This window comes from Quercus robur, chromosome 3, assembly GCF_932294415.1.
Source record: "Quercus robur chromosome 3, dhQueRobu3.1, whole genome shotgun sequence".
Taxonomy (NCBI): domain Eukaryota; kingdom Viridiplantae; phylum Streptophyta; class Magnoliopsida; order Fagales; family Fagaceae; genus Quercus; species Quercus robur.
In genome coordinates, this window is record NC_065536.1 from 38,196,960 (window position 1) to 38,209,502 (window position 12,543).

Consider the following 12,543-nt stretch of genomic DNA (forward strand, 5'->3'; position numbering starts at 1 on the left):
GTATTAATAACTTTTACCCATGTATTAATGACTTCTTCTTTCGGTCATGACAATTTAGTTATATATTGATAACTTTTGCCCATGTATTAATGACTTCTTCTTTCGGTCATGACAATTTAGTTATATATTGATAACTTTTGGCCATGTATTAATGACTACTTCTTTCGGTCATGACGATTTAGTTATGTATTGATAACTTTTGGCCATGCATTAATGACTACTTCTTTCAGTCATGATGATCTTCCTTTGGTCATGACGATTTAGTTATGTATTGTTAAATTTTGGTCATGTATTAATGACAACTTCTTTCAGTCATGAAATTTTAGTTATGTATTGATAACTTTTGGCCATTTATTAATGAAGATCTTCTTTTGGTCATGACGATTTAGTTATGTATTGATAACTTTTGGCCATGTATTAATGACTACTTCTTTCAGTCATGATGATTTAGTTATGTATTGATAACTTTTAGTCATGTATTAATGACTTCTTCTATTGGTCATGACGATTTAGTTATCTAGTGATAACTTTTGGCCATGTATTAATGACTTCTTCTTTTGGTCATGACGATTTTGTTATCTATTGATAACTTTTGGCCATGTATTAATGACTTCTTCTTTCAGTCATGACGATTTAGCTATGTATTGATAGCTTTTGGCCATGTATTAATGACTTCTTCCTGCTTTATTTGTGGATGATAGAAATCATAGCAAAATGAGTAAATAACAATGGAAATACACTTAATGTGAAAATGAAAATTCTTCAAAGTTTCTTGTTGGTAGTAATTTTCTAAGCACTTTATGCTCTATGTGTTAGGATTAGTGCCCTTAAATCCTATTGTATGATGCTATGTATGACATTATGTATGACTTAATGTTGTAATTAATAAAGTTGTTTTATTATTATCTAAAATAATGGTAACATGAATATTTGGACATTATCATTTATTCCATGAGATTCATAGTATGTGATTTAGTCACAGAAGATATAAATCACAAGTTCTTTGTAAACTCAGAATTTTAGTTCGCAGTCGATGATGAAATTTGGCATTTCATCTGCGAAGACTATAACATATCAACTAAGATGATTTGTCTTGATCATGGAAATGGAGACTTCTAGTTAGTATGTTGATATGTTTTAAGAGCTAAGACATATTGAACTGGACCGCTGTGAGATTTATTATTCTCCTAACGACTGTCAAATAAATAATAAATCTCACGACTTCTATTTACATGAACTCTTAATCCTGAAAGAATAATGGACCTGATCATGAAATGTAGGTTGCCTTGATATATCCAGAGTAAGATATAAAGTCACAATCAAAACCTCAGTATGTTGGGCAATCACATTTAGTGTTGATGGAACATATATTCTCAAGATAGAATTCATAATCTCTTAACAAAGATATAAAATATTCGCTTGAGATAAGTTTAATGGGTTTGGTTATTCAGAGTGTTAGGCCTAACCACTTTAGTAAGAAGTTACTAAAGCATATATTTATGAAATTGGATTTCATAAATATATGATGAATAACTTGAAGGAGTAAACCGGATACTCAAGGATTAAGATATCGTAATCTTCAAAGTGGTAGTCTACATTCATGACTTTGTATTACTACAAATATTTTATGAAGGAATTGCATGTATAATAAAGTCTTGGGATATAATTTATTAATAAGGCCTAGAGTGCAATTATATTTATATAGTGGTATTAAATATAATTAATGATAACTTTGGACTTGTCAAGAGTTGACAGAAAAGCCCAAGACCCATTGGAGCTAGTGTCTTATTTGTTCCCTTTTGGTTCCACTCCAAACCACATACAAAAACCCAATTGGAATAACCCAAAAGGCTAGCCCAATTAGATAATTAGTTATAAAGAGAGAAACATACAGAATTTTGTAAGAGAATGTAATGATTTGTATGTGAGTGTAAGATATTCTCTTATTCTCCCTTGAACACATACATAAACTAATTAAGAGACCACACTTCTTGGGCATAAGTGGAATTGGAGTGAAGATTAAAAGTGCTCCCAAGTACTTCTAATCTTTGGTTTTGAATTTCACCACACCAAGGTACACTCTCTTGTTCTTATATTCTGAAATTTACATAGTACATGTTATCAATTGCGAATGAAGTAGATCCATTATTTTTCCACTGCGTATTTTTTGTATGAGATACAAACCTTGTTTTTCCAACACTATGGACAAGCATAACTTCGTAATCTCCTTTTGTCTGCTTCTAACTTTTCTGTTATCATCCTTACTTCACCTGTGGGAGCCTTGGTATTGTCTTTCTCTTACCCCCGATTCTTTCCATCTCTCTACTGTTGACTGTGTGAACCCGTCTTTTGTACAAACTTCCACAACTATCCTTAATGAATCAAGGCCTCTATTTGCCATTTTAAACATCTGCATTCTTCAGTACAATGTCCGTGATCTTGATGAAACCTACAATACCTCCTTATATCCCTACCTTCTGTCGAAGCCAACATGGGTTGAGGCCATTGAAAAGACGGTTCATCTTTTATCTGCATTAACACCTGTTCAATGGGCATTTTCAAAGGAATGAAAGGCCAAAAACAAATTGACCCCTTGTAATAAATTAACCGACTAATTTAGCCAAATGAATTAATTAAGTTAATTAACATGCAAATGCGTGATAGCACAAACAAATCACCAATAAACTAATTATGCAACGAAAAATAAATAACACAGTGATTTGTTTACGAATTGAGAAAACCTAATGGTAAAAACCCCACCGAGTGATTTTTAGGTCACCACTCCCGAAACTCCACTATTATTATCACAACAAGTGGTTACAAGTAAAGGAATCCCAAGTACCTTACCAACCTACAATGAACCTTTACCCCAATACCCAATTGGACTTGTTCTGTAGTGACAGTTTCCCCTTTCAATGCATGGTCCCCAAGTACGTGACTAACCAATTGCGCGGATCCTAGTACGCGACTTCAATCACCAACTAAAAAGATTGTTGGCCGCAAAGTTCTTCAATTCATCCACATGATGAAGATCAAGAAGATGTTTGGTCACAAAACCCTACGGTGCACATACACAGCAACTTCTTCAAGAGAAAGAGATGAACTAGGGTAAGAACTTCGTCTCCGATCACAATTTACTTGAACAGAGTTTGCTTAATGCTTGTGCAACTTGTGAACTTTTTGACGGCCCTTAAAACAATCCTTTTATATGTCTAAGGTTAGAAGAAAAGAAGGTTCAAAGACACATTCACGGATCCCAAGAAAATCATATCAGAATTCTGAAATTCTTAAACCTCGACAGATAGGAGGTGTCAAGCAACTATCGAGCAGGTGTCGAGCTCACAGGCTAAGCAGCTTCCTTAAACCTCGACACATGCTAGCTGTCGAGATAGCTGTCGAGTTTTAGTAACTCTGCACTTTCAGCTTGTTTTCTTGGACAAACTTGAAGGCTTCAACACTTGATCTTGAAACATGGTTTCTTGAAGTATTTAAACACATCCTAAATCTACCCAATTACAAGTAAAGTACGTTTTGTCAAAGGATTAGTCAATTACATAAAATATTAACATATGTTCCTAACAAGTGAAACACATATGTCTTAACAAGGAGTAAAGTTAGTAAAACTTAACCTTCAACTTGGGAGGTTTCTCTTTCCATCCGAAGTCTACTTTGAGCTTTATATTTCCTTCTTCTCAAGGTGGCTACTTGTTCCGTCATCTCTCTTTCATTTTCTGGTTAGTTCCTTTGCGATTACTACATCTTCTACATTCGTGTACTTTTGGGTTTTGTAAAATAGCTCGGCTACCGACTTCAGTGGAAGAGGTCGATTCAACACCTTGGTGGTGAATGGTGAATCTGTGCTTCAGATCATTATATCCAGGTTCTCCACATCTTTTTCTTTTACAATCCTCCTAAGTTTTTCCATCTCTCTCCTCATGCTATGAAGTTCACCTTCCATCCTAGATGAATTTTCTTCTGAAGCTCTTGTTCTCCTGTTACTATTTCCTTCCATCCTCTCAGACTACTCATATCCACTTTAGGTCTTAGTTGCTTTTCGCAGTTCTCCATTATAGCGCATCAATTCTGCTATACTCTCTGTGAAAGCCTCAATCTATTGTGCAACTTGCTCAGGGTCCATCTCACACTATGGAGATCTCTTTTGTCAATTCGAGAAATTGTATGGCTTTGCAAACGTTCCCCACAGACGATGCCAAACTAATGATGCAGAAAATTAACAATTGAGATCTTCATCTATGTGGATGGACGATGGACGATGGAAATGGTTTCGTCCAAGGGTGAAACTACAACAAATCTAAAATAGAGAAAAAGTAATACACCGATGTGGTGTTTTCCAAACACCCTTCGATGATTAAGTTAGAATGAGATTTAGTTGAAAAGTATTGCAAGAGAATTCAACTTAGGTGTAGTTTTTAGGGTGAGAATTGTGTGTGTACCTTTTAGTGCTATTACTTTCTAACATTATAGCCATCTCTGCCTCCTTTCTGACTTTATATCCATCTCTACCTTTAATAAGCAACAGATCTCTAGATTCATTCTCATTTCTAACGGCTGCGGCATTACAAACTGGTGCTTTGACTTGTGTAACGTCTTCTTTCCCGTTGCTCCGTCCGTTACTCCTTGTCATAAATGCTCACTATAAATGCGTAACATGTCTCGAGTTCGTCCATTATTGAATGACAAAGCCGTTATTTTTTGGATTAATCAGTATCCATCAGAGGATGAGGTAACCTCAAGCCCAAGAAAATAGCTAAGAGTGCCCAGATCTTTTATCTCAAAATGCTAACTAAGGAAGTGCTAAAGAAAGCGGATACCTGCAAAATCATCTCTAGTAATAATCATGTCAACAACATAAAGAAGAATAAGAGTGATACCAGCAGAGGATCTTCAGACGAAGAGAGCAGTGTCATGAGAACTCAAAGTGAAACCCTGCTAAGTAACAACTAAGCTAAACGTTTCAAACCAAACCCGAGGAGCCTACTTGAGGCCATAAAGAGCATGGCGAAGGTGACAAACTTGACAGCCTGAATGAGTATAACCAGGGGGTGGTTGCATGTACACTTCTTCTTGGAGGTCTCCATTGAGGAAAGCATTTTTCACATCCATCTGTTAAAGAGGCCAACAACGAACGGCGGCCATAGCAATGAGACATTTGACAGATGTAAGGCGAGCAACCGGAGCAAATGTTTCCTCATAATCAATGCCTTTGACAACTAGGCGAGCCTTATATCATTCAACAGATCCATCAGCCTTGATCTTAATCTTGTAAACCCACCTACAATCTACTAAGGACTGACCAGGAAGCAAATCAACCATATCCCAAGTGTGATTTTTGTGAAGGACATCTAGTTCTTCGGACATATAGCTTGCTGTCTAAGAGGATCAGTATGGGTGAAGTACAAGTAATATGAGTATACTACAAGTTCAGTATACTCATCTCAATGTACATTGACACAAACAAATGTGAATAAATGAGTGGGAGTACTATAAAGTTCCTTTCACTTGTATGCAAATTTATCTATTTAAGAGAGCAATTTACAAAAGAAGATGCCGAGAAATTGCAAGGAAAAAAAATGATCAGACTCACCGCTCACGGGTCACAGAAAGAATGAGAAAAGAGAGTAAACAAGGTTATACGTTGACAGCAGTGCGAGAGTAGTCTTCAACTAGACGCACAGCAGAACTGAGGACATGGGTGAAATTGTGGTGGGGGAGAATATGGAAAGGGCTAGAATTTTGGTAAACAAAGATTGTGTGGAGAAGCAACAGTTAGAAAGTCTATACTTGGAGGAGCAGAAAAACAGCATTTAGGAATGGGCATTTAATAGAAAGAAACCCATTTAGTCAATGAGCTCTAGCTAGCTCAAGCTCAACTGGAGGCTGGTGAGGTTCAAGACCCATTGAGTGAGTGTGTAACTAACTAAAAAATAAAAACCAATTAAAAAATTTCATGAATAGACTAATTTCAAATTATTTCCAAAAAAATACTATTTTACAAAAAATATTATTTAAAAATAATATTATTTGGCAAAAACCCACAACCCAGTTCCCTTCATACATCCAATTCCCTGCGTGTCAATGAACAATGAATAATAATCTATGCGGGGCATGAAATATGAGAAATTGATTGCTATAGGTGCAGAATTATGTTATTGGGCAAAGATCCAAATCCAGAGCAGGGGACAAATTACAACAATATTTCACAACCCAAAAAATAAACAAATAAAATATAGCAGAAGAAAGGAACCGAAAGACAATGTACATGCAACATATTCATGTATATTCTGAGTGATAAATCATAAATGTACAAGCCCAACAATTCGTCCAAAACCCAGACATTAAACAGCAGTGAACAAGACTGACACCATGATTAGCCCTCGCCAGTTGCAGTAAACCAGTAACCTGTCAGGCTTTCAGAGGTAGAATTTTCTGTGTGAGAGCTTGAAAGGGAAGAAAATTTGCCAGAATGCATAACTGTTTAATTCAAGGGTCTTAAAGCAACACATCAGGCTCAGATAAACTCCCTGCAAAGTTCACTTTACAGCATGGAGGAAACTGCAATCCAGCCTCGTCACAACCCGCCTTGGTAATATGTGGGCATGACCTCACATCCAGGTATTCCAGAGAGTTGCAATTGTCCAAAAGCACACCTATCCCCATCACCGTGATCTTTGGACAGTTACTAACCTTCAAAACCTTCAAATTCAACTCAATTTCCCTGGTGCCTAAACCCTGGAAAGCAGCATCTGTCACCTCCTCACAGCACCCAATGTCTACAGCCTCTAGGTTTCTGCACTGAGTGAGGACACAGCTTAATGAAGAGTTGGTGATATTCAAACACCAATCCATCCGCAAGTTCTTCAGACTATTTTTACAAGCAGCAGCAAGTGATTTTATAGACTCATCAGAGATGTCCCGGCAGCCACCTACAATAAGAGTCTCAAGATTTTTACAGAATTGGGCCAAGGATAATATGGACTTGTCCCCAATTCTGTAGCAATCCAACAACTTGAGAGTCTTAAGAGAAGATGAACAGGCCTCAGAAACACTTGACACCCCACTGTCTCCAACATTGCTGCATTTATTGATGTCCAAAAACTTGATACGTCGACACCCATTTACAAGATCTGTGAGTCCAGAATCAGTTATACTGTTGCATCCTTGCAGTCCCAACTCTTCTAGATTGTGACAATTTTGGGATAGAGATTGTAATACTTTGTCTGTAACAAATCTACAGCCAGCAATATGTAGGCTTCGTAGGTCACAACAGCCCACAGCAACAGCTGACAATCCCTTGTCAGTTAGCTTCCTGCAATAGGATACATCCAAGCATTGTAGTGAAGAAAGACCACGCCCAATTTCTATCATGCCAACGTCCGTAATTCCTGTAAAAAAAAAAAAAAAAAAAAAAAAAAACAAAGAAAAGCCTATTAAGCATGTTGAATCAAGCTTAAGAAGAAAATAAGCCCAAAGTTAAATGTTAAGAGACCATTTCCATCAAGTGAATATATTCAAAGAAAAACAAAGGAGATTAACCCCAGATGAAATGGCATGTTAGTAAAGTATATTTGTAGATTAAAACGCAGAATTCTATATCAGATACAATGAGCTGGTTCACTTCCATCAGCAATTAGAACCACCAAACCACAAGAATTTCGTTTTTTCACCCAGAGGCCATTTAACCTACCACGACCAAACCATATGAACATTCATAATCCTAAAATCATTTAGTATGATGCAAGTTTCCCTCCATACTCAATTAACCAAAAAAAAAAAAGCAATATTCTTAATTGAAAGACATGGATCTCTTCTAATACAAATCAAACAGAATAGCATTTTATGCCTAGCATATCAATAAATTATTTAATTGAAGCTCAAAGTTATTTAACGCTGCATGTGCCTGTGCTTCGTGTCACATATTTGTTCACTGCCGGGCCCTAGCCTAGGAAAAGGAGGGAGGGGGGTTGTGGTAGGCTGATTGCCACTGTAAAATTTAATCACTCTATTATGAATGGATCCAATAGAGAAACTCATTGGGGCGTCCGCTACAAATACCCCTAACTAATTTGTTGTGGATCCATCATCCATTGCTGACCATGGGACTAAAGCTTTGTTATTGCGGGTTTTTTTTTTTTTTTTTTTTTGATAGGTAAAGCTTTGTTGTTGCGGTTGTTTGGCTAGTGACATCAATTGTAAGTTTGGAACTTCAAGCCCAACCAGAAAAACAGTAGGAGAGGTTATAGGAATATTTCAACACAAGTTGTTAAAATGTTCCAAATCAAATCATAGAACTCCACCCTTAATTTAATAAAAAAAAACACACAATAGTATAGCTCTAAATAATTCTGCTTGCACTTAATAGCTACAAGCAAGTAATATGAACATCATGACGTTATTGAAAGCATCGAATTATGATTTGTAAAGTTGTCTCCAAAAGTAAAATCATGAATTGCAGTCAAGCATACCTTTGCAATTGTGAAGAGAGAGGAGTGTGAGACAGGTAAAGCCATGGGCAATAACAGAGAGATCGGAATCAGTAACACCAGGATAAAAGGACCTGGAAACAGACTGAGCAAGGTCGAGTTGGAGAAGCTTAGAGAACCTGGCAGCCATCTTGCGAAGCATGTGAGGGCCAGCACGTGCAGCGAGTCTCTTCCTCTCAGTGCTCTGTAAGTAAAGCCATTTCTTACAAACCAATCCGAAAGCCTCCTTATCCTGATCGCTCTCCACCTTACCCAGAATAGCTCGAAGCTCATCCTCACCAACCCTTTCGTTTATGCATATGCTCGACCTCGATTCCATTATCACTACTTTTTTCTCTTCTCTCAAACCCTAACCCTTCCCCTTCTTGTTAGGCCCAGAGAGACTCTTTCTTTCAAGGTTACCCAAACATCCTCGCCTCGGTGGAAAAGAAAAGAAAAGAAAATAGTGAACAAATGAATAAAGAAATTATTTAAAATTTGTTAGGCCCACACCACACCTAATCCAACCGAATGTAGGTACACCCTTTCCAAATAACAATAAATATCAAAAAATTTAGTTAGTTGTCACGTTTCAAAACAATGCTGAAAACTAGCATCTCGAGTGTCTTAAACTCAAGTTTTTAAGTCTCGATTTGTAAGCGGATGGGTCTGATGTGGAAAAAAATTCACGTGGAAATTGAGTTTTAAAGACCCGATTTCTATAAATTGCAGAAAAATGCCGCTATAGGGCTTTAAAACGTCACTATAGGGCTTAAAAACGCCATTATAGGGCTTCCAGAACTTGGCATGGGGTAATCACACTTATAAAAAAAAAAAATTGTAGGAAAACGCCGCTATAGGGTTTTAAAACGTCACTATAAGGCTTAAAAACGCCACTATAAGGCTCCCTAACCTGGTATGGGGTGATCACACTTATAAAAAAAATTTGCAGGAAAACGCCGCTATAGGGCTTTAAAACGTCACTATAGGACTTAAAAAACGCCACTATAGGGGAAAATTTTTTTGCATGGAACTCGAGTCTTAAAGACTCGAGATCTACGTGGCATTTTCAGTCCAAATCGTCCAGCCAAACACTCGCAAAGCGAGTTTATAAAACTCGGATTTTAATATGGATCTCGAGTTTCTAAAACTTGAGATGCTATTTTTCTTAAAACTTTGAAACGTTGCCTAACTTACTACTTTGAATCCCTATTAACAGTTATTCTGCACATTCCCTCCCGAATGTAGGCATGTGTTGTACTTGGATAGGTCATCTCCTTTTCACAAAAGTAAGGTGCTCCTACTCCAAACCTATAAGCATCAGCATTGGGCCTACCAAATGCCAAATGCCAAATATAAGGTACGTTTGGTATTCAGGCCCAAAACATGCTCAACAATTGGATGGCTAAAACTAGTAAAGGCCAAATTTTTTTGGCATAGTCCTACAGTACCATCTTAAATGTGCGATGATGTTATAGTGAAAATAGTGTATTTTAATTCGTTCAAGCCCTTCTCTCTCTCGCTATAGTACCAGGGTTTTGCTCTCTCTCTCGCCGTTGTTTCTCTCTTTCTCTCCGAATCACCAAGCTACTGTCACCAAGCCTCGCTTTTCTCTCCAAATCACCAAGCCGCTGTCACTAAGCCTTTACCAAATGCGGATTCACCCACCTATCTCTAAATTCCTTTACCGATTCACTCATCTCATAAACCCAACACTCTAGATACCCATTAAACTTTTCACTCCATCACTCTCTCTTCAAACCAAGATTCTCAAGGGTTTGTGGGTTTGGATTAAGATTTTGTTTGCAAAATCTCAAAACGAAGCTCCGTCGGTCTCTCAAATCAAACCAAAATCAAAATCAAAGCAATTTACTAGGTGGGTTTTGATCCATGTATTCGAGTTTTAGTGTTTGTGTTTCTTTTCTCTTTCTACAAGAAAAAGGGGGATTCAGCTTGTGTTTGTGTTTGGGTTTTGATAAAAGAATTGCTGTTGATGTTTGCATAGGTGGGATTCAGCTTCATCATGAGGGGTTTTCGCTCTTTGTCGAATTAGCATCTTCAGAAAGTTTGCTCAAGTTCAACTTCAATTACCAAAATCCCAATTTTATCAAAATCCCAATTTTATTAGATAATTGGTGTTCTTGTTTACTGATTTTTTCTTCAACAAATTAAAATGTTGTATGCAAAGGTTATATCAGTGGTTTTTGTTGTGTTCACCTCTATGATTTTATTTGATTTCTATTTGTACATGTTGGCTATGTATGGGCTGTGTTTGCAGATATATTATGCAAAGTATATTTTGAGTTATATTTGCTACTGTATTCTATTAATATTTGGCTATGTAAAGGGCTAGTATTTTTGTAACAAAAAATTACTGTTGTATATATAATCGAAATAGATTGATTAGGACCTGTCAACATATATTGTTTTGATTAGGAGTTGTCAACATTTTTTGTAGGATGTTGCTATACATGAGAAGCTACCACCAATCATAATCTGTGATGGCTCTGAACTCTTGTAGATTTGGTTAAGTTTGTATTTCTAATTGTAGTAATCACTTATCATAAATACTTGAACTCTTGGACTTTGTGAGTTGGCTCTAATTGACTTCATAAACTAACTATTTTAAGTTCCCTATTTAAAAGGGATGGGTACACGAGAAGACATAACACAATATGCTAATATCTTACAAATGGATTCTGATTTTGTGGCACCATTTTAAGTGGGTCTCAAAATACTTCAATGCCCATCGAAGAGTCTTGTCCGGAAGTTGAAATTGTCACCTCTAATCCAACAAAACGTGGTGGCAACTTCAGTGTAGATGAGGACAACCTCCTTGTCTCTGCCATGCAAGGTACTGACCAAAGGGTTGAAAAATTTTGGGAGAAAATTTGGCAATACTTTTGCGAGAACAATACTTATGGAACCACACGTTCTGCTTCCTCCCTCCAAATTCTATGGGGAAATATTAATAGGGAGACAAGTAAGTTTGTTGGGTTCATGGCTAAAATTGAAGCACAAAATAAAAGTGGTGGGACTGATGAGGACAAAGTATAAATTATATTGCAATGGTGTCACAATATTAATTTTTGAATAGTTTCAAGACACTAATTATTTTATTTAAAAAAAAAAATTAGTTGAAAGATGCAAAGGATCTATATAAAGCTTCACCAGCTCCAACAATCGATAAAAATACAGATTTTGCATTTGACCATTGTTAGGTTGTGTTGAAGAACCAACCAAAGTGGAGTATGCCTAAGAAAAGATCAAAAGGGCTCCCTCAAACTCCAAGTTCAATTGATCAAGTTGATAGTAATGATGATGACACAATGGTGCTAGAGAGACCAATTGGCAAAAAAGCCAAAAAGGCTAAGCGAAAGAGAACATATGGTGATAAGAGTTTTGAGGATTATTTGGCGAAAAAATTGCAATATATTCAGGAATCACATGAACAAGACAAAGAGGCTCTTCGCATCAAAGTGAATAGGATTCGAGTGGATGCGCAAAGAGTTGATATTGAAAAGGAAAGGCTTCGTCTTGAAACTATTAGGGAGGGAAGAATAATGACCATGGATACAAGCAGCATGAATGACAAAGAAAGACTTTATTTTGAAAATCTCAAGGATCAAATCCTTATAGGACAACAATTAGAGTAAATAGTTGGGTTTGACCCAAGGAGATGATGTCTTCTTGTAACCTTATTTTGATAGTAAATTATTTTAGGGTTGGGGTTTGGCATATGTAGATGATATTTTGTTTCAACCTTATTTTGGTAGTAGCTTATTTTAAGCGCAGGTTTGGAACATGTAGATGATGTATTGTACCAACTTAATCAATTGGCAATAGGTTGTGCCACTTATATAATCACATCATTTTTGCTTATATGAAAAACTTATGTCCTTTCTATGTTTGATGATGTATTTTTGCTAGGGTTTCAATTTCTTGATTAATATTTTAGTACATGAATGAATATTTAGGCTTTACTATACTGTGAACAAGAGCTTAATACTTGAATTAAAGCTAGAGATATTAGCCATTTAATAAATGCTTTAGCCCTTGACCT

At 36.5% G+C, this 12,543-nt stretch overlaps 2 protein-coding genes across 2 annotated transcripts; one reads left to right on the forward strand and one right to left on the reverse strand.

The window, feature by feature from the left end:
* Positions 1 to 6,145: 6,145 nt before the first annotated feature.
* LOC126717964 (uncharacterized) lies at positions 6,146 to 8,942 on the reverse strand. Its single transcript, XM_050419967.1, has 2 exons — positions 8,484 to 8,942; positions 6,146 to 7,403 (listed from the first exon to the last, which is right to left on the reverse strand). Exons 1-2 carry the CDS (start codon positions 8,818 to 8,820, stop codon positions 6,511 to 6,513), a joined length of 1,230 nt encoding a protein of 409 aa, XP_050275924.1. The 5' UTR covers positions 8,821 to 8,942; the 3' UTR covers positions 6,146 to 6,510.
* Positions 8,943 to 11,222: 2,280 nt separating this feature from the next.
* On the forward strand, positions 11,223 to 12,136 carry LOC126719595 (uncharacterized). Its single transcript, XM_050422130.1, has 2 exons — positions 11,223 to 11,531; positions 11,702 to 12,136. The coding sequence occupies exons 1-2, from the start codon at positions 11,223 to 11,225 to the stop codon at positions 12,134 to 12,136; spliced, it is 744 nt and encodes a 247-aa protein (XP_050278087.1).
* Positions 12,137 to 12,543: the final 407 nt, after the last annotated feature.